The sequence below is a fragment of the Dermacentor variabilis genome, chromosome 7 (genome assembly GCF_050947875.1).
Source record: "Dermacentor variabilis isolate Ectoservices chromosome 7, ASM5094787v1, whole genome shotgun sequence".
NCBI lineage: Eukaryota > Metazoa > Arthropoda > Arachnida > Ixodida > Ixodidae > Dermacentor > Dermacentor variabilis.
Window position 1 is genome coordinate 83,682,021 of NC_134574.1, and position 26,415 is coordinate 83,708,435.

The 26,415-nt window shown below is 45.3% G+C and overlaps 1 protein-coding gene across 2 annotated transcripts in view; it reads right to left on the reverse strand.

Annotated features, from left to right (window-relative positions):
• Nucleotides 1-7,951: 7,951 nt before the first annotated feature.
• The window catches only part of LOC142586886 (uncharacterized), a 59,032-nt gene continuing 40,568 nt past the window's right edge, over nucleotides 7,952-26,415 (reverse strand). Inside the window, exons 3-4 of one of the 2 annotated variants that reach the window (XM_075697765.1) lie at nucleotides 11,016-11,108; nucleotides 7,952-8,341 (exon numbers count right to left, since the gene is read on the reverse strand). In XM_075697765.1, the coding sequence (XP_075553880.1) occupies nucleotides 8,208-8,341; nucleotides 11,016-11,108 (227 nt within the window). In that variant the 3' untranslated portion in view covers nucleotides 7,952-8,207. The remainder of the gene's footprint in view (nucleotides 8,342-11,015; nucleotides 11,109-26,415) is intronic. The other variant, XM_075697764.1, reaches the window with a different exon arrangement.

A 26,415-nucleotide genomic window follows, 5' to 3' on the forward strand; every position in this document is an offset into this window, starting at 1 on the left:
ACTGTTTCATTACAAAAAAAAATTGCAGAAGACATCAGAAGACTTCCAAATCACATCACTTTCGAATCCTTCTACAGTCGCGTGACGTGAGTTATAATAACAAATGTTGTTTATAGGGGTATTACTCAAGTTCGCACGTGCGCGTCTGACCCTTCTCTGAATCGCATAGCGCCGGCGGAGCGGCAGTCGCTCGCTAGCACTTCCGCAGCAGCCCTAACAGTCACGGCTGTGACCCCTAACCCACGGTTCGCAGTTAGTTGCGACGACGGCGGGCTCAGGCCAGGGGGGACAGGGTGAGTCTCGACTTAAGGTGTTTATTCACCTTAAGATACAAGTACCAGCAAGCACAAATACAAATACAAAAACACAGCGGCGGAGCGTTCCGCACGTCTGCGGTGAGAGAAACCGCACAATGTTGGAAACCGCAAAAGAGGCTTAAAGAGTTCAGCTCACCCAGAGTGGACGCGCGCTCGGGCCCTGGGGCGGTCAGTCGCTCACAAAGGCCGAGCGCAGCAGGGGGACGGCGTGCGGAGGTCTCAGCGGCTGAATTGAGGTGCGGCTAATCCCAAGCTCCTCAGCCGAAAGACAAAGGTGGATCGGGAGAATAGCGCTTCTCCCCGAGCGGCGGAGAGGGAGTCTCCCCTGTTCCAAGAAAGGGAAAGGAGGGAACGGGGTACCTTGGCCTCGGCGTCGCGGCCAGGCGCGAAGAGCAGCGGGAGCAGCAAACGTGTCCTCTCTCCGCTACCCTGCGCCAGTGAGCACGTGATTATCGCGTGATAACAGCGTGGCCGCTCCGGAGACATCGGGATGTGCGTGCGATCGCATAAGTTAAAGCCACAACTTAATTGTGACAGGTCAAAGACTAGTGTAATATCTTTAGTTTTCCTTCAAATAATTCAATTGCAATTTCTGCCAGTAAATACTTTATGCATAAATTAAATGAGGTGCACAATTAGGACTCCACATCTTTTGCACTTAATTTGTCTGAGAAATGAGCTAGGAACTCCTCATCATTGCAGAGTTTCATGCTGCATATTTGATGCCTTCATTGTGCATTAGGCGCTGTCTTGTTTTTGTCTCCTTTGTTACTTTGCGTAATTTGCGACAGTTTTTCTGTCGTAACAGAGATATTCTTTCTCTACTCTCTCCTACTTTGCACATGCTAGAAGCTTCTATGATGCACAGAGTAATATGCAGCACTCTCCCACTTGCAGCCCAATGGGGATTTGTACAACGCAAAGCAGAAATTTAGGCCAAATGGTGAACATTCATGTAGAGACACAAATGAATGGATAGTGCTCATAAATACGTTTCTCTCCACTGGAAACCTGAACTTCTGCCTCTGGGGCTCTTCTATGCTTTCTTCAGTGGCTCGAGATCTACACAAAACCAGAGCTTCTGCTTCGGTGCTCGCTTTAGTCCAATGCAAGCGTCATGGAAGCATTTGTATCGGCAGAGTTCCTCATCACATGTCACAATTATCCCTGTCTGTAGGCCTTGACAGTAACAGTATACAGGTTTTTGGAGCTAGTGCCAGCCTTGGTGCATCTCTTCGGGGGAAGTGCACTGCAAAAATTTCCCATAGGACAACGTGTGTGAAATCCTGTGTGGCAGGTCTCAAAATTCCAAGAAAGAATGCAGTCTTTTCCATTATCCTTTCAATATGCACTGACAGAGGTGTCCAAATAACAGTCATAACACTTTGCATAACACATAGCCAATTGTGTTTGCACCTGATAAAAGTAGCCATGAGTTCTTTTCAAGTGGAGTCTGTCTGCACTTGTCTCCAGGCCGAAATCTTTGCTTCCTAATGCAGCTTCTATTCCGCACTGTGCCACAGAATAGGGGCATTCCATCTCAAAAATGCCTTCACCAAAGCACAAACAGCCAACAACAGCATCTGTGGATGAAGCAAGGTGGGGATACTTTATACTTAAGCAAACACCAACTCTTCACAGTGTCATATTGGCGTGGTGTTGCACTGCTTGTTTCTGGAAGGCAGTGCGGAGTCGTCATGAATACGTCCCCATTCTGTCGCTGAGGAAAAAACTTGTTTTTCTCTGGGTAACATATTCTTTTTATTACACTAATTGACGGCTGGCTCAGACTTGTGTTGCACACACGCTTCATACCAGACAAGGTTACCCGGCCTGCTCTATATCCAAATCACTTGGCACATTTGAACTGATCTCTTCTGTGGCTTCCACATGCCGCACCATCTCCCCTGTTAGAAACATTTCCTTTAAAAACACTTCAGGCCGCCACACCAGGGCAGAAAATCCTCGCAGGTGGCATCCTCACACATAATCTTACGGAGAAGGACTACAGGTTCTTTCTTTCGTGGTGGTTGGTAAAGTGCGCTATATTCTTCATGTAGCATGATCAGCGCTGGCATGGTCCCTGCGTTTGCTATAGCTACAAAGCACTGCTATATCTCTGCCTTCGTTGGAGCTGGGATTGGTTGTGGAGGTAGAGCTTCTTCAGCATAACTTCTGTTTGTAATGCTGATCATATTCCTCTTTTTTCGTTTTCGCTGATGAGAAGTCAATCTCGCTCAGCCTCTTGAAGTCAGCATTTAGGATATGGGATGGTAGCATTAAATTTTTTTTTCTGTTGAAGTCACAGCGTCCCTCAGCTTCACAGCAGTTTCAATGGCGAAAATTGTCGCGCCGAGGTGTGAACACGCTTCAGGTACACCTGCAATGCAGTTACAATGAGCTGTAGAAACACTGCCGTCTGGTTTGCCCAAAGTTCACCCTTTCAACGATGACCCTCTTAGGCGCTGGGAGCGGTTGACCGGAAAGATTGATTTAAATCTAAGTAGGTACTGTTTTAAAAATGACAGCTTTGATTTGCTGAATGCAACAACAGACCCGGCTGTGAGTTTCCATGCTGCCTTATCAACAAAATTACTCGTAATTTAACCGGAACCATATTAATTTATTTGTGCATTACAAGTTTCAGGCAACCACTGAAGTAGCCTCTAGAAATTAGGTTACAGCTCTAGCTTTCATCTAAAGTTACCAACATTTGGCTGGTGATAGCCTCACAATTTATGCATTCCTTCGTGACCGCTGGATCATCTTTATCCTTGCCGCGTGCGGCCATCGTAAGCAACGAAACCATAGCGCACCAAAGCAATAAAATAAACAGGCATTGTCTACAGGAACCACAACAAGCATAAGTGCGGATCCGTCGGAAAAATGAACATATAATTCGGCAGTAGTATCAAAAAACGTCAACTAAGCTCGCTTAGAACGATGACACACTGCAATGCAAGCTGCTTTGCTGATACGCTCTTTACCCATCCGCTGATGAAGTAGTTGCGGCCGTTCAGTGACTTTTAGGCCTTAAAGTAGACGTGGCTTGTCATCATAATCATCATCATCATCCTGGTTACGCCCACTGCAGGGCAAAGGCCTCTCCCATACTTCTCCAACAACCCCGGTCATGTACTAATTGTGGCCATGCCGTCCCTGCAAACTTAATCTCATCCGCCCACCTAACTTTCTGCCGCCCCCTGCTACGCTTCCCTTCCCTTGGGATCCAGTCCGTAACCCTTAATGACCATCGGTTATCTTCCCTCCTGATTACATGTCCTGCCCATGCCCATTTCTTTTTCTTGATTTCGACTAAGATGTCATTAACTCGCGTTTGTTCCCTCACCCAATCTGCTCTTTTCTTATCCCTTAACGTTACACCTATCATTCTTCTTTCCATAGCTCGTTGTGTCGTCCTCAATTTGAGTAGAACCCCTTTCGTAAGCCTCCAGGTTTCTGCCCCGTAGGTGAGTACTGGTAAGACACAGCTATTATATACTTTTCTCTAGAGGGATAACGGCAACCTGCTGTTCATGATTTGGGAATGCCTGCCAAACGCACTCCAGCCCATTCTTATTCGTCTGATTATTTCCGTCTTATGATCCGGATCCGCCGTCACTACCTGCCCTAAGTAGATGTATTCCCTTACGACTTCCAGTGCCTCGCGGCCTATTGTAAATTGCTGTTCTCTCCCGAGACTGTTAAGCATTACTTTAGTTTTCTGCATATTAATTTTTAGACTAACTCTTCTGCTTTGCCTCTCCAGGTCAGTGAGCATGCATTGCAATTGGTCCCCTGAGTTACTAAGCAAGGCAATATCATCAGCGAATCGCAAGTTACTAAGGTATTCTCCATTAACTTTTATCCCCAATTCTTCCCAGTCCAGGTCTCTGAATACCTCCTGTAAACACGCTGTGAATAGCATTGGAGATATCGTATCTCCCTGCCTGACGCCTTTCTTTATTGAGATTTTGTTGCTTGCTTTATGGAGGACTACGGTGGCTGTGGAGCCGCTATAGATACCTTCCAGTATTTTTACATATGGTTCATCTATTATTTAGCGCTGTGTGCTTGTCACACAGCACTAAATAATTGACGATGTAGCAGGGTATCACGGCAGGCAACAGATGTTCGGTGCAGCATTCTTACCGATGCGCAGTCCGTAGGGGTCGATGGCATCGCACATTTGCCAACGCACCCGGGTTCATGATGCCATCGCACATTTGGCCAACCCGGGATGTCAACACACCTGGGTTGGTCCCACCAGCTCTTCAAAGTATGAAGGGCAAAGCGCGTGCACGTTTCCTTTCTCCATGGCGACAAGCTGCGGCGTGGTGGTACGCGGCGCGCGCAGCGCGCGGCAGCCCTACTTTGTGTTCTTAAATATGGCGCTGGCTCACTCTGCAAGCCGGAACTGACGTCACCTGCAACCCATGTATACATGAGTCATCGAAGATTCAAGAGTAATCGCTGGTGCCCTCGTGTCCTCCAGAAAATTCTACTACAATTGCCGCCGCACATGCAAACAGATTACACAAGCTTCAGTGACAACAGAGAACGGGTAGTAACACTGATAACATTCGAGAAACTTCCAATACATGCAGGCGCGTACCGCGTTGAGCGATTACCTTTATTAGACGGTGAAAGCGTTCAACCGATAAAGACAAACAAGTACACGAGGGAATGTCCCCCTTCCTGAAAGCATCCTCTCGATGCTACAAACGAAGCAGGATAGCGAAAAACAAAAGGACACTTATTCAACAAAAGTAACAAAACAACAAAGAAACAAACAAAGTAACGCAGTCCAAAAAGAAAAGAAAGTCTGAAGTCCAACTATGGAAAGTGCTAATGTTCGTTAGCGCTGGTAGAACGGTTAAAGTCGCACAACATGGAGTACTTCAGGTCGTTAGCGGCACCGCTGTGATAGCGAAATTCCGTCTGGCACGACCTCATAGTGGAGTGCCCCAACGCGTCGGATAATTTTGTAGGGTTCGAAAAACCGGCGCAAAATCTTCTCGCTGTGTCCTCGTCGGCGTATTGGCGTCCAAATACAGTCGCCGGGCTGGCTTTCCACGTAGTGCTGTAGAAAATTGTGGTGCCGGCTGTCGGTCCTTTCATAGTTCTTGATGCTCAGGCGGGGTGAGCTGTCGCACTTCTTCAGCGCGTTGGAGATAGGAGGCGAAGTCAACATTTTCTTTGTCGGTGACGTGCGGCCGCATGACGTCGTGAGTCGTCATAGGCGTCCTTCTGTAAACCACCTTCAATGGCGTGATCTGTGTTGTTTCTTGCACCGCCATGTTGTAAGCAAACCCGCTGTGGTTGCTCAGTGGCTATGGTATTGGGCTGCTGAGCACGAGGTCGCAGGATCGAATCCCGGGCACAGCGGCCACTTTTCGATAGGGGTGAAATGCGAAAACACCCGTGTACTTAGAGTTATGTGCACGTTAGAAAACCCCAGGTGGTCGAAATTTCCGGAGTACTCCACTACGGCGTGCCTCATAATCAAAAAGTGGTTTTGGCACGTAAAACCCCATATTTTAATTAATAATTGTTGTAAGCAAACATACGACAATACGGCTTCCCACGTCTTGTGCTCTACGTCGACATACATCACTGACGTGCCGGCGAACTTATTCAGTTGTTCTGTTAGGCCATATTTCTGCGGTTTGTAACCAGTGGTACTCCGGTGACTTGTCTGGTTCCACTGCAGGATGACATCAGTATGTTCAGCAGTAAAAGCGGTGCCTCTGTCAGTAATCAGGAGTTTTGGCGCAGCATGTCGCACCAGACCAGGATGTTCTCGGTGAAAAATTTGGCTGCTTCCGTCGCACTACCTTTAGGCAAAGCTTTCGTTTCGGTGCAGCTGGTAAGTTAGTCGGTGGTCACGACGATCCAGTTGTTTCCAGATGTTGACGTTGGAAAGGGTCTCGTCAAATCCATCCCGATCTAGAAAGCGGTCTGTAAGGAGGCTCAACCGGCTGTTGTATTCCCGCATGCCTTGGTGGTATCTTGGCAGTCTCGACAAGTATTGAAGTAAAGGGCGATGACGGCGGTCAGGCGCGGTCAATAGCAGTTCTCTGGTATTCTTGCGAGCATACGGGAAAACCCGATATGCCCATCGGCCTTATTCTCGTGCAGGGCTTGCAGGACATACAATCGGAGTGCTGCGGGCACGCTTAGAAAGTAGTTTGAGCGGGCTGGCGATAAGTTCTTCACCAGGAAGTGGTTTATTAAGAAAAAACTACCTAATCTGCAGTAAATAACCTCGGGACAACAGCGGTGCTGCTTTGCAAGTAGACAGCGAGGCTTCTGACTTCTGGGTCTGCTCGCTGCTGTCCGGCAAAGCTGTCTGTACTTATTTGACCTAAAAAGGCGGCCTCGTCTTGGTCACCTTGGCGCAGCAGGTCCACGGGAACGTAAGACAGGCAGTCGACATCAGAGTGTTTTCTACCTCATTTGTGGATCCCAGTAATTTCATATTCTTGTACAGATATCATTTACTAGAAAAACAAAAGTGGTAGGCGTGTAAAACCTATCGAATACATGCACTATTATTCGTTATGTGTCAAAGAGGATTCACGCTCCGAAGCGGCTTTGCGAACGCAAGGCAAGAAGCCCAAGCTGGAGACAGTCTTTGGATAAGCCTTCACTTCCACGTCGTCCAGCTATTGTTTGTTGGACCCCATGGCTTGTTTTGGGAGCCTTAATCACAATTATTTTAATGTTAAAGACCAGGTGAATGAACGTGAGCCATACCAACGTCAATATAATCAGATTAAGAAGTCAATAGAAAGCCACCCATGTTCATCATGCCGCTTACTTCAAGCATGAAAATCAACATTACAGATATACGGACTGTACCTGCATAGCTCGAATACTTATCGTATTTGCACTACAGTCATCGTGAAATGAGATCTGCCGTATCTTTTTTAAACTTTTGATCACATCAATAGGTTGTTATTGACAAGGTGAAATTTACTTTCAAAGCGTGCAAAACCTCAATAATACTGCAGTTAGGATTTTAATTTCCTTGGACATAACTTTTTACTTCTGCGTAACGGCCCATATTTGACTGGTTTCCAAATGCTGTTATAGTTCAAGAGTTACAAGCAACTTAGAAAGAATTTCTGGTCACTGGAAAACAAATTAACATGCCCAACCCGAGGCAGGCTCTAATTTTATTATTGCACATGCTAAATTGGGCCGTTCTGACTCGAACGAAGCCCTTTCATAATCTCGACCTTTCCTGGAACTTGATGTTACTGGATCCAGGTTATGAGTGAGCAATCATTTCTTACATCTCTTTTAATCAGTAAAATGACCATGCGCTTACCATGTCGTGCCACGTCATAAGTGCCGTTGGATTGTGAAAACCACTACTTCACAGCCATGCAGTATAGAAGTTGTCGTAGGCGATGCACCAAAAGGCAGTGCCATCAGCACGCCACAAAGCAGGCCAGAACATGCACCACATGTATGCTGCCTTATATTACAGCCCTCCAGCTCCAGCCTTATTGAACTGGTATTTACGCTTTCGGGCAGTGCCCCTGAACCAAACCACGCCTAAACTTTATGTGTGACGTCCTTTTTACATTTGTGCAAAAGATCACGTACAATACAAAATAAAGCAGCGAAAAACTGAAATGTCACCGGTGATTTATTATTCTAAGCTGGTATTCTGCACAACCTGTACCGCTTAATCTTTAGGCAAAAATGAAATTGAAAATATGTACCTTAGAAACAATTCTGCAATAATTGTGCAATTCAAAACCCAATATGTTTACTCCCTTATACTACAAACAAATACAAGCAATGTCTGCTGGTAATTTTATCGTTGTATACCATCCGGTTTCACATATTTTAAAAAGAATTGTGTTCTCAATCGTATCAAGTGTGCTGGCAAGAATCGTTGTACAAGTTTGTTACGCGACGCTCTGCCGAAAGCTGCAGAAATTTCGCCACACAACTTGGGTCTGGGTGCTCAATTGTTGAATTCTTCACACGAACGTCATAGTAAAAACCTATAAAGAAATGAAAAGCGTCAGAACCTGTAATAAAATATAGCTAAAATAAGACAAAATTGTTTGATTATTGTGCAATTTCCACCTTGCACAAGGTGCCACCTTGGGCCACCTTGAAAATATGTCCCCAAAGTATAGCAAAGCCAGACGTTCGGTTACCTTTCTTCATCGTTTAGATTGACTCTATATTAAGTGCACTGTACCGCATCCAGAACATTCCACAAAACAGACACCCTCAGATAATTGCTTCGTGGGCTCTCGTTGCATTAGACTGTAGGTAACACTTTGCCAACTATCCAATCTGTCCGCTCGCATGAACACTGCACGTGGATCTCAGTATGCTTAAACCCATTTGCACCTTAACTGGCGTTCTGTATTCAATCAGCACTAATATGACACCTGGCGCCTATCTCTCGCGTATGACCAGGATATCACATCACTCTCATTGACGTAGTAGTTCTGCGGAAACCCGCAAAGTGGAGAGAAGTAATTAATAAAGGGAAAATCAGACATCCTCCCGTTCGTAGCAATTGCTACAAAGGAAACCCTTACGGGTTCCTCGAAAGAAAAGCCTTAGAGTTGAAGAAAAATTCGTCCTCGTCCGGCACTCGAACCCGGGACCACCGCCTCTCCGGGGCAGCCGCTCTACCATCTGAGCTAACCAGGCGGCTAGCAGATGGCAGGGCGAAGTCGAATTTGTCGACAACACACGAAGGAAAGGCAAGTGTTTGACATAGTAGTTCTGCGGAAACCCGCAAAGTGAAGAGAAGTAATTAATAAAGGGAAAATCAGACATCCACCCGTTCGTAGCAATTGCTACAATTTTTTTTTATTATTATCCCTTTATTAATTACTTCTTTCTACTTTGCGGGTTTCCGCAGAACTACTACGTCAAACACTTGCCTTTGCTTCGTGTGTTGTCGACAAATTTGACTTCGCCCTGCCATCTGCTAGCCGCCTGGTTAGCTCAGATGGTAGAGCGGCTGCCCCGGAAAGGCGGTGGTCCCGGGTTCGAGTCTCGGACCAGGACGAATTTTTCTTCAACTCTGAGGCTTTTCTTTCGAGGAACCCGTATGGGTTTCCTTTGTAGCAATTGCTACGAACGGGTGGATCTCTGGTTTTCCCTTTATTAATCACATCACTCTCTAGGGAAACATCGTTGGGATTAAGTCAGTGCCATCTATTCAGCACTTTACTGCCTGATTAGGCCAGAAGCTGCTGCCGTCTTAGAACCAATTTTATTTACTTAATTCGGCTATTTGGGGGGGGGGGGGGAGACTATCTCGCAACTTAAAAATTTTGCCGGCATGTTCTTGCAGCAGATACCGAACCCGACTGTTTATATCTGTCGCACCACGTGGTTTCTAAGACTGTTTGCCTGTCAATTTTAGTCGCAATGCGAACTGGGTGGCACAAAATGCTTAAGTTAAAATAACCAGTGAATATTGCATGAAACTCAAATAAAAATATAACACATCGGCCACGCGATTGAGGAGTAATACAAGAAACAATGGGCATTAACAGTTGATGCTCTTATAACCAGGATATATTTGGTATCAATTAACAAGATATTAGAGTATTTTTATTGCTTTTTATATACTGCTCCAAGATGTGCCATGCGATGTGACATGCTTATTTTTTTTTCAGTAAAATGCATACATGGGTGCAGGAAGCTTTACGCAATCTTTCAAGTCATTAAAACAAAATTATCCTTAGCTGAGGTTGCTTCTGTTGTAATTCCTTGATTATTTTCGGGTACATTTTCTCTCTACGAGAATATTAGGATGCTAAAGAGTAGAAACCCTAATGTAACCAGTGCAACCTCAGAAAGTTTAGTTCGACATTGAGCTATGTTGTTTACGTTGTGGGGTCTTTTTTCTATCAGTTTACTTTTTTATGCTGATTTCCCGGCACCTACATCTTATTTTTCCAAGTCTTATTGTTCATGTTCACGACAATCGAGTAGAGGCATCTCTTGATGTCATTTACACATATTCTGGTATTCAAAGATCTGCGGGTGACCTTTTTGTCGTACCATGTAAACAACTCGTTCTTTTAGCGGACTGTCATAATGTATTGCTTCGGCACTGCGAGAGAGTACTTAAAAAACGTGGTGGCGGAAGCGTCGTCTCCAGGACCGCAACTTTAACAATATGCGTCTACGATATTTTTTACAGGAAGCTGAGCCAGTTCTTTACTTTCTTTAGTCAATCGAGGTATATCTGAACTATGTTATTCTAATTATCAGCCTATAGACACGGAAGATAAAGCAGATAAAAAGGAGGTGTTGCTGGGCGAGTCCTACGTTCTAGGAATTTTCAGAAACCGCGCACAATAAAATACGACGATGTGAGTAAGACTCAAGACAAGCGCAACCGAAGAACGTGTGCTGATTGCAGCACCTGGTAATTGCAAGAAACATCAAGGACGTCTTAGAATTTAGTATTGTCGCTAAATGAGCGCAGTTTTTTCTCGAAGCTTCGGTTCACTTCTGCACAACCTTGCAAGCGGCTCCCTAATAGAAATAGTCGGATTCTTTCTGGTGTATATAGCTTCCATTCATTCTTACGTAAACATATGTGCACGATTGGTGAGGATTCTTTAGCCCTGACTTCTGATGTACGTTTGTTGAAACATGCAGCTCAGGTAAAATACGTTCTTGCTTTCTGCATACCTCCCATATATGGTTGGGGTGTGACAGCGAAGATGCCACATGTATAATTTCCGTACTCATACGCTAGCTCTTCCGTCGACGTGACCATACCATCTGCAAGAAATTACATGAAAAAATACTTTAAGAACGCGAAATTGTTACATGACACTGCACATTATTGTGCTACTTTTAGAAATGTGTAACAATGCAAAAATTTTATGCTGGTGTCGCAAGCGGTCAAATTCACCCATTTTGGCCTTACACTAGCAATCCTTTTAGAATTAGGATGGGTAGCCCATTTACTTCCGCCGAAGAACGGTATTACTTAGCAGCAAAATCCGTTATGTTTCAATTTAAGAAATTGCGTGCAACCGCTGAGTCATAGTGCACTCATAGAAGCTTGAGAGGTGCTGCAGACGAACTCGGATTGATATAAACTTCCGTGCAGGAAAGATACCACTCTATCTAGCCTGGCAAGCCTGACTGAGAAAAAATATGTGCTGAATCGGTAAGGGTAGGAGCGCTGTTTGGTTGGTTTAGTGTATACCAAGTGACCCACACACACAAAAAACATGGGGAGAGTAAGCGAGGGGAGGGTTATTGTAATAGCGCATGTTTCGTGCGCTCGTTTGGCCCCTATTTTACTTCCCTTTTCTCTTTTTTTCTGTTGTTTTTTGTTTTGATTTTAGAGTGAAGCTGTATACAGGGTTTCTCAGCTAATTTTAGCCACACTTTAAAAAAACATGCGAATGCGAGGTAGCTGGACAGAACCAAAGTAGTGTTGCTTGCTGTGGCTTGGAGATACTCCAACTATTTTTTAATTCGGTCGAATGAGATAATTGGTCTTAATTATATGATAATTAGATTTAAAGTGTAGATGAGAGAGCGACATGAAAAACTAACGATGCAGCTTCTTATTCCTGAATACGTGCTATAACAGTATATATAATAGAGCACGTGCAATACGGCACGCGGGCTTGCCGCCTGTCACAGCTATGACCAACCCGCTACGTTATTTTGTGCAGCTGCTCCTGCTACGAGTGATACGGAAAGCCAGCGCATTCCTAAAGAGAATGCAGTTTGCTAGCACTGCACCCTCTATCAGGGCGACTTCGCAGAAGAGACTTCACTGTGTCTGAAATTTTGGCCGCTACTGCGATCATCGACTGCCACCTTTATAGGCAACTCTACTTGTCGGATTGCTTCTAGTGGGCACATCGGCTGGCCTGCTGTCACAGCTATAACCAACCAGTTACTTTCATTTACGCATGTTAGTAACAAGCATTATACTGTCAAATGTAATGACCCCTGCTCTCTCCAGCTGACGTGCCCCAACAGCTTGTGTGTGTGTTGCCTACATGTACGAAATGAAGTGTTGTCATTACTAAAACGTACTGGCGACATAGGATCCTTTTCAGGTCAGTCTACCAAACAATTATTAAAAGAACTTCTTGAGGGCCAAAAGACCATGCGTAAAAGGTATAGATGCGATAGAGTTTAAACTAAACAAAGTTCATACATCAATGTCAGTCGTTATGGAACTGGGTACCAAAGTATCCAGTCTATAAAATGTCTTCAGGGATTGGAAAAAAAGGTTGGCGAGTTTTGAAGACAGAAGTAGGCAAAAAAATCTTCTGATTTTGGAATCCCCGGTTGATTGCAAGAAACACAGGATTGGGTTGAATCAAGCGTATTTGATAACCTTTTCAAAAATAACCTTGGTGTAGAACTGAATTCTGTGGAAAGACTGCTTAGAATCGGCCGCACGCCATCAAACAAACCAAGACTGCTAATTTTGAAACTCGTAGATGACGGGGAAAAGAGAAGCGCGCTGAAAAACTTCTTTAAGCTAAAGGGAACTGATTTCTCACTGCCAGAGGACGTCTCACCAGCCACCAGGCAAATACGAAACTATTGATGAGATAGTGCGTTCCATAACAGAAAAGCAGGTGCCAAGGCGAAAATAACAAACGACAAGATTAGAATTGATAATCAAATGTATGCATGGGACAGTCTTCAAATCGATATGGCTGCCCTTGGTCGGCGTAGCAGTAGATTTAGTGAAAAACAGCGACGTAAAAGTGATGTAAGAAAGCTGTTCCGGTGTCTGAACTTAAACACCCGAATCTTAGTAAATAAATTTGTCGACCTAAAAAGCGTTCAAATGACACACAGGCCACATGTACTAAAGAAACTTAAACTTGGTTACATCAAGATATTATAGATTTTGGAATAAAACCACCAAGCTACATGATATATCGTAACGACAGAGATTCCCGTGGCGGCGGCGGCGGCGGCGGCGCCATTTTGTTTCAACCATCTCTCAGTGTAATGTGATTCGTGGACATCAAAAGAATGGAATGCGTTATCGTAAAGGTTACTCTAGATGCGCTCAATATGGTCATTGGGGGTGTTTGTCATCCACCCATTTCTTCCGACGAATCTGTGGATCAGTTGAATGAATTTTTGTCTGTGTATAAAAGTAGTGGTTGTAACATTTTAATAGTTGGTGATATTATTTTCCTATGGTGAATTGGGTGGATGAGTTTCCAGATGCCCTTTCAAGTGCTTCCACATCTTTCTTGACGCTTTAATGTACCATGATCTGACGCAGTTAGTAAAAATGGCCACTCGTATTCAAACCTATCCCAGCACAATTTTATATACCTTTCTTGCTAGCAGATACATATGTCGTCGTAGTCCAGTTGTGCAAACGTACGATAGCATTTCGGGCCATAAAAAAACCTTTCTAACCATCCATCTATGCTATGTTAGGAAGTTCGATAAAAATTCGTGCATTGTACAGCCGTCAGCGTACTAAAGAAGAACGCTACGCAGCGTGGGTGAGCCGGCATGAACTGACGCCAGCGCCGCGAAGTTTTGTTCTCTGTTATCTCGGTATGTTTGCGGCGACTTACGATAGCTGGAGCGCAGCTCGATTTGACTGCTCGTCTTGTCTTTCGCTTGTGCCTGACCGGCGGCGAGAGTGCGCTCACTTGACATGTCCGTTTCGCTCGTGGCTGCTGTCACACGCGCGTCCAGGAAACACGTTGAGGTTTCCTTAAATCAGCAAAGCGAAATGGTGGGCGATAGCTCGCGTTCCTTTCGTTTTTGGCCACAAAGCTGGCGCTTTAGGGTAATGCTAAATAGGAAAAGGACAGAAAATGCAGGTTAGTGGCGTTTGTAAATGTTGGAAAATAAATAATTTTGCGAATCCGGTAGCATAGCTGTACATGTTCTTCATTTCTTATATTCTCGCGCGCATTGGAGTGCTCTCGCGGAGTGCTCTCGCACGTGGCACTCGCAGCAAAATTGTGACGCAACCGTTCGTCGTACAACGTTCCAGGTGATATCATACACGCATGTCTGTGTGTGTGCGTAGTGCTTCAAATACCAAAAAGGCTGACCACCTGAAAAAGTCGGCAGATCCCGTGCCCTGTGGGAATCGATGTTATGTGAAGCAGTGCACGCGGAGCCTACCAAGTTAACGAAAAGACCATGAGAGCACCAAGACGTCGGTGGCTAGCTAGCTAGCTAGCTAGCTAGCTAGCTAGCTAGATAGATAGATAGATAGATAGATAGATAGATAGATAGATAGATAGATAGATAGATAGATAGATAGATAGATAGATAGATAGATAGATAGATAGATAGATAGATAGATAGATAGATAGATAGATAGATAGATAGATAGATAGATAGATAGATAGATAGATACTATCGAAGTGGCAAATGTTCGCCATAAAATGCATGGCATTTACTAAACTCAATTCGCACACCACAACCAAACCTCTATGTCTTCCATAAATGACATGGTTTCGCATTGCCATACGTGAGCAGTCTTGACTGCCTCTGCCGAATATTCTTCCATAAGAACTTACAGCCATTTAAAATATTCTCTGCAGTTTGCGTTTTTGAAAACTATCGAAATACCATAAAGGATACGCGCATTGCAAAGTGTCAGACATGACACGGTGAATAAGATCGGGAACCCGCTGTTTAATTAACCAAGATCGTCGCGCTACTTTTTGTGTAGTTATAAGCTGAAAAATGCAACATTTCGGTACATTGCATCTATGGCGAGAGTCCTTCTGGTTACCTAAAAACCAGTTTCTTCTCTGACCAGATGCAACTTTGCGCTTTTCGCCAATAACTAGACACTAAAAGTTTAGTTTGAACCGCATCCAAGCGTCTTTCTTCCTCAGGACAAGCGCTGCTCTTGCGCCCTGACACTGGATCTTCATTGCATCTTGCACTAAATAGGGATCCAGACATTAACCTGCGAGAGCACTCCGATGCGCACAGTCAGAGAATAGAAGAAATGAAGGACATGAACAACCATACCACCGGATTCACAGATTTATTTATTTTCAAACCTTTACAAACGCCACAAACCTGCATTTCCTCTCCTTTTCCTATTCATCATTTCCCTAAAGCACTAGCTCTGCGGCCAAACCCGAAAGGCGCGCGAGCTGTTGCCCGTCATTTCGCTTTGCCGATATAAGCAAACCGTAAAGTGTTTTCTGGACGCGCGTTAGACCGCAGCCACGAGCGAAACGGACATGTCAAGTGAGCACACTGTCGCCGCCGGTCAGGCAGAAGCGACACGCAAGACGAGCAGTCAAATCGAGCTGCGCTCCAGCTATCGTAAGCCGCCGCAAACATACCGAGGTAACAGAGCACAACACTTCGCGGCGCTGCCGTCAGTACAAGCGGGTTCGGCCACGCAGCGGAGCATTCGTGTTAATCGTGCTGACGGCTGTACCTTTGTTCTCGCGTGCGTGTGACGTGGACCACTATAAACGATTCTTTCTCTCATATTTCAAGAGTTTTTGAGCAAAAGTATTTCACTGTCACTAATTGAGGTGCTTTTTCAAGTATCTGGCGACAAACTATATTAGTAATTTTGTTCCACATTACCATAAAGTAATAAACCAATCGAAGCCCTGGAAGACGAAAGAAATCGTACGCCTAGGACGTAAAGTAAAAAAAAAGACGAGAAAACAAAAAAAAATGACCATCAGTGTCTGGCATAGACAAGGTAAATGGGACGCGTATGAAGCTAAAAGTCAGTTTGAAGAAACAGAAAGAAAAAATAACGAAGAGAAGATTTGAAGAATTTTCTATCGTCGCCAGATAGTTTCTGGTGGTACATTCCGCCGAAAAAAAGTCAAATTTCCAGCATAACAACAATGTAGCAACTGATAAGAGGGAAATAGCAGAATGATTGAATGATTATTTTTTTCTCAGTTTACACGTCCGATAATTACATTGCCCCCGACATCGCCACTTATGACGAAATCATAGCTATCGAGGATGTTTCTATCTCCGGAGAAGGCGTACTGTGACTTCTTTTATTCTAGATCCTAAGAAATCACCAGCGATTGATGCCATATCGTATGCCTTCCTTATAAAGGATGCCAACTTATGGGGTAAATATCTGTGCTTGATTTTCAAAGCGTCAATTTCACGCGCTGAACTTTCCAACAATTGGAAGTATGCTAAGATCACACCAGTAGCTTAAAGGAATGATCACTCACTTGTGGCCTCTTTCAGGCTTAATATCCTGCCTGATTCTAGGGCAAAACATGTGATATTTAAGCATCGTACAGTCTGTGTTGAAGGGTTATAACACAACCCCCCCCCACCCATCAACATGATTTTCGCAAAAGATTCTCAGTGGTAACCCAGATCCTTCAGACAATCCATGGCCCTGTAGCAGCGGTTGATGTGCATAGCCAAATAGATATAATGTTATTTGATTTTGTAAAAGCCTTCAATCGCGTGAGTAACCAGAATTTAGTGCCTAAACTCAAACCAATTGTGAAAAACGAGTCTTTACTTCAGTGGATAGCAGCATATCTTTCCATGAGAAAGCAATTGTGTACCAGTCGATGCTGTAAACTCAAACTCAGCCCGCATAAATCAGGCGTCCCACAGGGATCGATATTAGGGTTATTCAATGTAGTCGACATGGTCATTCCATGTTAAGTCAGATCTCAGTATTAATCCCGACTATTTATGACTATAGACCTGTGGCATAGCATTACCATCAATGCAGTAAGTAAACAAGAACGGTCGTTCTTTGCCGCGTCACTCTCATTGCGACTTCTTGTGCAAAGTAATTGTAATATTTTATTTTATACACCAAGTGTGCAATGGCAATAATGCTGTGTTTAAATATTCTTGATCACCCTGACCAGAAATTTCATGATTTAGTGTGCAATTGTTTGCAAACGTTTCATTTTTACACATACATTTTGTACGATGCATGGGCTACGTCAGTGTGGCGAACTATTAATAATTCCAGAATCCGTTACTTGTGCTGGCAACAATGCCGAAATAAAATATGTCTACGACATTCAGATTCGTGGCCGCTGTTTCTTTTGGTGCTGCGCTTACGCGTTTCTCGTTCATGACTTTGAATGGAGCTCTTTGCATGGAACCGAAATGGTTCTTGGTGCCAATTACTTGATTTTGATCGGTCTCAAGAATGTCAGCGACAAAACCGCGGAAATCGTTGTACTGTACGTGCCAACGTTTAGCCTGTCCAGCGAGCCGCATCAGATCCTTGATTTAAAGACAGAGTTTCAAGCGAGTCAGCAATTTAAAAATAGGAGGCTGTGTGCGTAGCGGGCTTGTAACGCTGGTTTGCGGCGTTGCTCTAGCGGTAAAGTTACGATACTCGACTATTTTCGGCCTTTATAGGCACCTCCGCACTACGACTTACGTTGTTGTATATCCCATATGACATCTCTTAGTCTGTAAACAGTAACGACAGTTTTGGTCTCAGAAGCTAAACAACAGTATTCTTCACAGAGGCTCACAACTGTAACGTTGCTTGGTCAGTGTTTCTTGGGATAAACAAATTAGAGTTCCATTTGTGAGTCGGCACCACACCTTTCATTCTATGTTTAGCTGATATGTATGAGAAAGTAGTCTGTATGGGATGTCTGGTATTTGATCGCGCTTGCGGTATGCAATGTACCAGGTGGGTATTGGGCTTGTGAACACAGCAGAGACACCCTCCATCAGTAGAATTTATCATCCCCCAGTGAAATGCGAGACGTGAATGAGGACCGATCGGTCTTAGTTCAGTTTCTTCAAACAGGTTCCCTAAATTTGCAAACATTTTTTGTTGGGGAAAGTCAATTGCATCAGTGTAAATCCACGACTTGGAAACAAACTGAAGAAGTCGTACTAAAATTTAGTTGTGTTCACCACATGTGATGAAAACGATATGTCGCCTCGGGCCATAACGTGTGTCATGATCAACTGTAGACTATCCAAGGCAGTTATCATTCCTGATACTGTGCCTGCAGACAACAGTACATTAGCGAGTATATTCCTGCGGCTGCTTAAACCAATAGTGACAATAATGCTGTATTAAAAAGCTATAAATAAGCAAAATCAAGTGAAGCTTAAACGTACTTCAGTGAGAGCAGGGGGAAAATAAACATGTCCGCAGTGGGCATTAGTAAGAGGCGATTGGAAGATTGGTAAAAAAAAGTAGGGGAACGGCAAAAAGCGTATGCGTACAAAAACAAAGTTCACAATAGGGGGTCAGAAATTTTGATTATGGGAATTCATCGTGGACTTTTTTTTTCTAGGTAGCGCATTAGGCAGTATATTAGCAAGAGCTCGGTGGCACAACCCAGCACCCTGTTCGAAAGGGTGCTGGGTGATGGATGGATGATATATATCCATCCATCGCCAATAGACGCCATTGTTCTAAGACATGAGACGTATCCTGTGCGTGTGCGTGCTCACGGTACGTTGGAGTGTGTATGCGCCTCAAGATCACGAACCTGCAATGACAAATATGACACGACCACGACTGTGTCACGACCAGGAGCACATTCAAAGGGACCCAAGCAGCCAGACAACAAGGGATGCTGGGCTGGCGCATGGTGCCAGGATCGCAACCGCTGCCGTTAAGAAAAAGGTCATCCGCAATAAAGACCAAGTGGCATAGGCACAGACAGTGCTCGTTGTTGGCGAATCGTCGGCGATCTTGCTCACTATCACAACAGTACCATCATGTGCCCATACTTACTCAATAAAGCGGCTGGAATGCAAGAAGGGTAAAGTGGTGAAAGTTGCCACTGCTTTTTCGCTCTGTACGTCTGTTTGCACAGCATCTCGTCACCACACTTCTCTAGACGGAGGAGAACGTCGCTTATTCGCATGCACTCTACTTTGAATATCGGCGTAGCTCTTGCACACTTGACGAGGCTGGGATTGGACCATTTGTCTTGCAATGCACTCACATGAGTGTGACATTTAAACGCAGACTCAGTTTCGGCCGGAAGGTGAAGCATTGATAGTGATAGCAAATTAGTGGACATCCGTACGAAGTAAGCATAGTAGTTTTATCGGCGGTGTAAACGTGTAAATGTAGCCATACTAACTAGATTAGCAAGAATTGGGTCATGCTATCACAAACAAACATGAACGCATCACACTCGATTCCTGGAGAAACTGGTTGTCAAAACGTTGGCGTGAGGAAACATGGAAAGGCGGCAGCAGGGGCGAGCAACGTTACATGCGTGCTGTACCTTACGCGTACCCTACGCAGAAAGCACTATGGCCGGAGGAAATTGCGCTTCTATTCATCATTAGTGCTCTTCACTTACCTACACTTCGTGCAGGCTCGTGCCGACAAGTGTATTATTGCTATGCGCTCGGAAGTCCTGCGGAGTACTTGGCTTAATGGTCTGTAGCCAATCAGAGAAACAGAGCTTCATCTTCTGCACCAGCAGACGAAAACGCCCTGACATCGCTCTTCGCCTGACCTCGCACCCGCTGGTGTTGCATACGCCCTTGCCTCATTCTTAAAATCCAATGTGCTACTTTCCTTTCTACGACAAAGCTGGACCCTCTGCAGCTAAATAGATTCCGAATATGCAACGCACGAACACAATTTCAACATACCACAGCGCATAATATAACGCGGAGTCTGAAGCGGCCTTCGCCCGTCCGTGCCAGTAAGATAACTTTATTCTCGCGGAAGTTTAGCTCACCTAACTTCGTGGCACATCGTCTCTTTAGCACTTCTCTGACGTTCCTGCAGCAAACCTTCACTGTTTTCTCCACATATGTTTAAATACAGCTCCTAGAGTCGCAGTCAAATTGGCGCTACGCGTTCGCAATTCCGCACTTCAAAAACTAAGAGAGTTCCGGGAACTTTCTTCGAGGGAGTATTTGCTTGTCCCATATTTCACTCTCTTTTCGAGAGTAGATCGACCCCCTTTCCGAGAGAGTAGAATAACTCCCCCTGGTGGAGGTTTATTACTCCACCATGAGGGAGTGCTAGCACTCTTTGGCAGAGTACAAATACTCTCCCCAAACGGGTAATAGTACTCCCCCAGACCGAGTGCTTCTACTCCTCCAAACCGAGTATTATACTACGAACCCGCTGTATCTACTCTCCCAAACAGAGTGCTCGTGCTCCTCCTAATACATAGATTGTACTCTTCCAGAACATAGTGCTGCAATCTTCTCAATAGTGTGAAAGCGCTCCCGATGTAGAGCCATCGTCACGTTAGAGGGGATTCGCAATACTTACATTTGGGGAATATTTTCTTTCTTCATAAGTAGCTCCTTCACTTATGCATGGTTAATTGGATGTAATCTGTACTCGTCGAGCTACTCGAATGAATCATTTCTCTTAAAAGTTCAAAATCTTTGTTTATCAGTCATAACACACTGAATAATAATTTGAAACGTACTAAGACATTCATGAAATCAGATTACATTGATGCCCATCAACCTTACAGCACATATTGTAATAAAAGATAAGTAGAATTTCATCGTTATTATAATGTAGAAATATCTTTTATTTTGAACTGGCTCCATCTTTTCAAAAATGAAGTATACAATGGAACGCTAGGCATAAAACAAACGTGCGCAAACTCACAAAGCATTGACACTACGATCGAAGAGAGATATGCGCCACATTACTGGCCAGCAAGCGCATTTCTAGCACAGTATGCATGCACTTATATGGCAGAGGTTACCAGATGAGCTGCTAAGCATGAAGCTGGTAACGTAGGTAAACTGTACAAAAACTTTCTTTTGTGCCGTATTCTAAGGCTGCAGCTCATTTGATAACGTCGTGTACGAAGTGTGGATGTTCCTGACTGAGAGTAGAGTGCATTTAGAAATGTGTCGTATATTCTTACAAAAGTAGTTTTCTGATGCTGTCCGGATTAATCCCTTACACTTTCTCAAACATAAACGAAATTAAATTTACAATTTTATCTATTGTGTATCAAATAAGTATAAAACTGCAAGGTGCATTGCCATTAAAATCTTAGGCATCAAGTTTCTTGTCACATCTGATTTATATTTACTTGATGAATTATTGTGACTAGTTGAAAATGCAAGCTAAGTAAGGTATAGCATGGCTGTGAACCTAAAATCGGATGCATTAAAGGCGACAAAGCTTAAGTACAGGCAGGGCACGAAAAAGACAAAGCAAATCATAAATTGGGAAAGGCAACATCCTGTATTAAAAATGGCTCCCATGCACATGAAGTTTGCATGCGGCTATGCATACACTTGCATAATGAATCACTACCTGAAAACAAAGCTTCCTTTCCTACTGAAGTGGCTAAGGTACGCCAAAGTAGTAAAAAATATCGCGCTTCACAAAATCTTATCTTCCTCTCCAAACAAGCATATATATCTGGGAAGACTAATACAATGCCTCACTTTGCAATCGACCTTAAGTCCTAAATATTTACTCTGTGCAAAAATACTTAAGTTTTATTTTGGGTTATAAAAATTATGTCTGCAGAAGCCATCACACTAAGGGGCTTTTGTTAGATTAGCACTATGATTACATCCGCCAAGTGATGAACAAATCATCCACGCAGATGCTCTCAGTTCTTCGAATTGAACACATCCCTGTCTGCAAATAGCATATTTGGTTGGCAACTAGATTGAGTCACCCTAATAAAAAGATTAAATACCCGCCAAAAACAGTCATATGACTATTTCACCGAAGAAATCACAATTTTACATGTGTCAGATACATTTCTTCAATTGCAAGCGCATCTGCGGATTCTAATTCCGACATGAGTTGCGCACCACGGTGTACACAGGCAAGGGCCTTGCTCTTGGCTCTTGCTTTGGGAGCTGTGGGGGGTTCTAACGAACTGATTTGTGAGCATGTACGTGAACGATAATGACTTCTTTAAACCTAGGGTACTCTGCCCATAATGCTTCCCTTTCAGGAACCTAAGAGGACGCCATACTTATATAATTAGGTGCTAAATATAGATAAAAGGTACAGCATGAAAATCTATTTGCTTCATGTCAGCGTTTAAAATACAGAATGACTGTGGTTTGTATTTGTACCCTTGCATTTACGTACTATGTCAACAGCTAAGCAAGCTTGAGCTGTTGCTTTTATATTGAACACAGGCACCCTGATCATCGCTCGGCGGTTTAAACTAGATCATGGACCAACTGCTGCAGAGAGAGAGAGAGAGAGAGAGTAAACGTTTATCCTAATAGAGGTTGTTTGGTTATGGTGGGTGGAGCCCCTCCTCCAGGGCCCCACTGGTTACAGCGGCTCGCCGGGCCTGGTCAAGGGTCGCCAGTTGGCTTCCCAATTTCACTTCCGCGAGTCGCGCCTCCCACGACCAGTTATGTAGAGTGTTGTCTAGCAGCGACGAGGTGGCAGCCGCCGGATGTAACGTCCACTGGAACGTTATGTGTTCCAATGTCGGTGTTCCTTCGAACCATGGGCATGTGTTGCTGTATTTGTCTGGGTACATTTTGTGTAGCCTGTATAAATGTAGGAAAGTGTTTTTTTGCACGCGGTGCTAGTCCCGTACTTGCCTCCTGTCTAGGTATGGGTGAGCAAGGGCTTTGGTTTGCCTACTTAGCCGTTGTTTTTCGAGGATTTCTCTTGGCGCACCGGGTGTCGAGGTGTTCTCTCGGGCGGTGTGGCCCGCGGCTGGGCCTGTCATGCCTCGAGCCAAGCGGTCCGCCCGTTCGTTCCCCGCTATCCCTGTGTGCGCCGGGCACCAAGTCACGCAATGACCTAGGGTGAGTTCCGTTCCTAGGATACGGAAGACGCAGCCCGGTAAAGCCCCCCCAAGAAAGAGGCGGCAGGCGCCCTGCGAGTCTGTCGGCACGTAGGCCGATTGGCCCTTAGCTTGCTTAGTTATCGCCAGGGCTATGGCGACAGCTTCGTCCGTTGCAACCGATTTCGTGTGTATGGATGCTGCTACGGTTGTTGGTCCTCGGCTAGTCACGACTGCTGCAAATGCATTCAGGGTGCCTGTATTTTTGTGATACGAACTCGCGTCTGTAAAGTAGGTATCCGGATCGCTTCGCCGCCTTAGTAAGGCTGCCCGCGCGCGTCTCCATGCCGCATGATGGACTGGGCGCATGCGACGGGGGATTGGCGCGACGTGGATCCGCTCTCGGATTTCAGATTGCAGTAGTACTATTTCGTCGCCGCAATATTGTGGTGTCAGTGGATAGCGAAGTCTTTGCAAAACCGAGCGTCCCTGAGGTGTCGTGTTTAGCCGTTCACGCTGCACCATTAGGGTGGCCGCTGCTTATTCCTCGAAAGTCTTCATCATTCCTAATTCGTTCAGTCGGATCGTGCTTGTGCTTTCAGGCAGAGCGAGTACTGCTTTACAGGCGATTCTTATGAGCTTATCCGCATGGTCGATGTCGTTACGCCGCGTGGTTTGGAAAGGCAGAGCGTACGTAGACGACTAATGACGAAGGCGTTTACTAGTTGCATGGTGTCTGCTTCGGTCATGCCTTCTCGGCTGCGTGCAACTCTGCTAATAAGCACAGTTACGCTCCGAACAGTGCGTCTGAGATTGGAGAGCGTTATGCTAATGCTGCCCGTTTCTTGAATGCACATTCCCAGTACGCGCAGGGGGGATGCCCTCTTGATGGTCTCTCCCTCCAAGGCGAGCTGCAGATCCGGAGCCCTGGTCGCTAGGGTATGTCTAGGTCTAATATGAATATATGATTTCGCGGGAGCGCACCTCATGCCTGCTTGCCTCATATAGCCTTCAATGGTGTTGATGGCCTGTTGAAGCGAGTTTTGTCGGTTTCCGTAGCACCCTTTGCAGGCCCAGAGTATAATGTCGTCTGCGTATATGGCGCAGCCAAGGTCCCAGTTCTTCTGTAAGTCCAGGGCCATTCTACGTAAGCCGATGTTAAAAAGAACTGGTGAGAATATGGATCCTTGAGGAGTGCCCTTATCTGGTAGGCGATACAGGGCAGAACGTGCTTAACCCAGTCCTATTTTCGCGGAGCGGCTGCTCAGGAAGTCTTGAACGTAATGAAATACTCTTTCTCCACACCCGACATCTCGTAGTCCGTCTAGTATTGTAGCGTGTGAGATGTTATCAAATGCTGTATGGGCGTCAAGTGCTAGCAGGATTCTGTCCATACTGCCCGGAGGAGGATCAAGCACCTTATCTCTTAATAAAAGAAAGATGTCCTGTGCACAGATTCTCCTGAGAAAACCCAGGGAAGAGTGAGTTTCATTCGATGTGGCCTTCGAGTCCGGTTAGAATTACTCATTCGAAGAGCTTGCCCATGCAAGACGTGAGCGATATGGGCCTGAGATGGTTGAGCTCGCGCGGCTTGCCCGGTTTTGGTATAAGCAATGTGTCTGCCTCCTTCCATTCTCGCGGTAGTCTTCCGTCCGGTCGCCAGACCTGTTCATTGAAGAAGTCCACAAAGTGCTGTAGGGCTACATCACTAAGGTTGCGCAGCATTGCGTTGGTGATTTGGTCGGGTCCAGGAGCCGTGTTCTTCTTGAAGGTTCGTGCCGCTGCGTAGAGCTCTGAGAAGGTGATGGGGTGTTCAAGCTCGAGTTATCCTGCCCTTCGTATTCTCTCATAACGCGTGAAGATGTCTGGGCAGCGCCGGTGTAGGTGCGTTTTAGGTGCTCGAGTAGTTCTTGTTCTGAGCCTTTGTATTCTCCTAAGAGCCGTCGCATGACGTCAGACGTCTCGGTGCGCGTGCTAATTGGGTCTAACATGCACCGAAGAATGGCCCAGGTCTTCTTGGTGCTGAGGGTGCCTCTGAGAGAGTCGCAGAAGCTGCGCCAATTTTGATTATTCAGCTCCTTTGCATAGGTGTTAGCTTCGTTTGCCAGCAGGGCTATTCGGCGCCTAAGCTTGCGATTACGCTGCTGCCGCTTCCAGCGTTTGGTGAGGCGTCTGTGGGCCTCCCAAGAGGTGGGCGAGATGGCTGTCTACTGCTAGTGCTTCCGTTGTGGTCTTGATCTCTCTGGTGGTGGCAGCATGGGCCTAATTGAGGAAAGTTGTCCAACCTGCGGCCGTGGCTGTAATTGAGGAAGCAGCCTGCTGTTGTTCTCTATACCTTTTCCAATCAGTGAGCCTGGCCACCCCTAGGGGCTGTCGAACTTTATCTGTGTTAACATTGACACACAATAGATAGTGATCACTACCTAGCGTTTCGTCTAGGTTACACCAGGTGACCCCCGTCTCATTGTTTACAAATGTGAGGTCCGGCGTGGTGTCCCGGGCAACGCTGTTTCCTATCCTTGTAGGAGTGCCTGGCTGAGTAATCAGTACAAGTTCGTGGAACTGAGTTTCTCGTACTAGATTGAAGCCCTTGGCGGTGTCGCGTTGATAACCCCATGCGGAGTGCCAAGCGTTAAAGTCTCCGAGAAAGATTAGTCGGTCTTTCGTTGAGAGCAAGGTAGATACGTCACGTAATAGTAATGAAAAATCGGCCTTCTTATCCCTAGGGGGGCTATATACGTTGGTTATCAGGCACTTGTGACGACCCTTCTTAACTGTCCAAATGGTGAGTATTTGGTGGTGAATTTCTACGCCAGGTGCTATGGCGACAGTGATTGTCAGGTCCTTGCGGGCCAAAGCTGCCACTTCAGAGTAGTTCGAATCGCTGTAGAAACGGTAACCCCCAATAGGTATCCGCATTTTCCCCACTTCCTGAAGACAAATAATGTCAGGTGGGACGAGCGCCGCCTTGATATATTGTGTAAGTGCAGCATGTTTGTTATGTAGTTATCGGCAGTTCCACTGCCAAATTACGAGATTCTCTTGGTGTGTAGGTCTGTAGTTAGCCAGAGTATGGGCTCACGAGATGTTCTGTGTCTGTGGTTACGGTGAGACCTTTGGATCTCGGTTCTCCGGGCTAAGGCTGCTACGACGTTTTCGCGTCTTTTTTACTCCTTTGAGCGAATCGTCGACGTACCGCTTAAGGTTGTGAAGCTCTGCAAAAAATAATTGCATTTTTGTGCACATATTGTCTAGTTTCCCTTCCTGATGAGTGATGGGTGTAGGCATCTGTGCGTTTGTGATAGTGGTTTTGTCTGCATTGGGTTCGTCGGTGTGTAAGTAAGTTTATTTATTTCGACCATCACGTCATACATGATGATGCA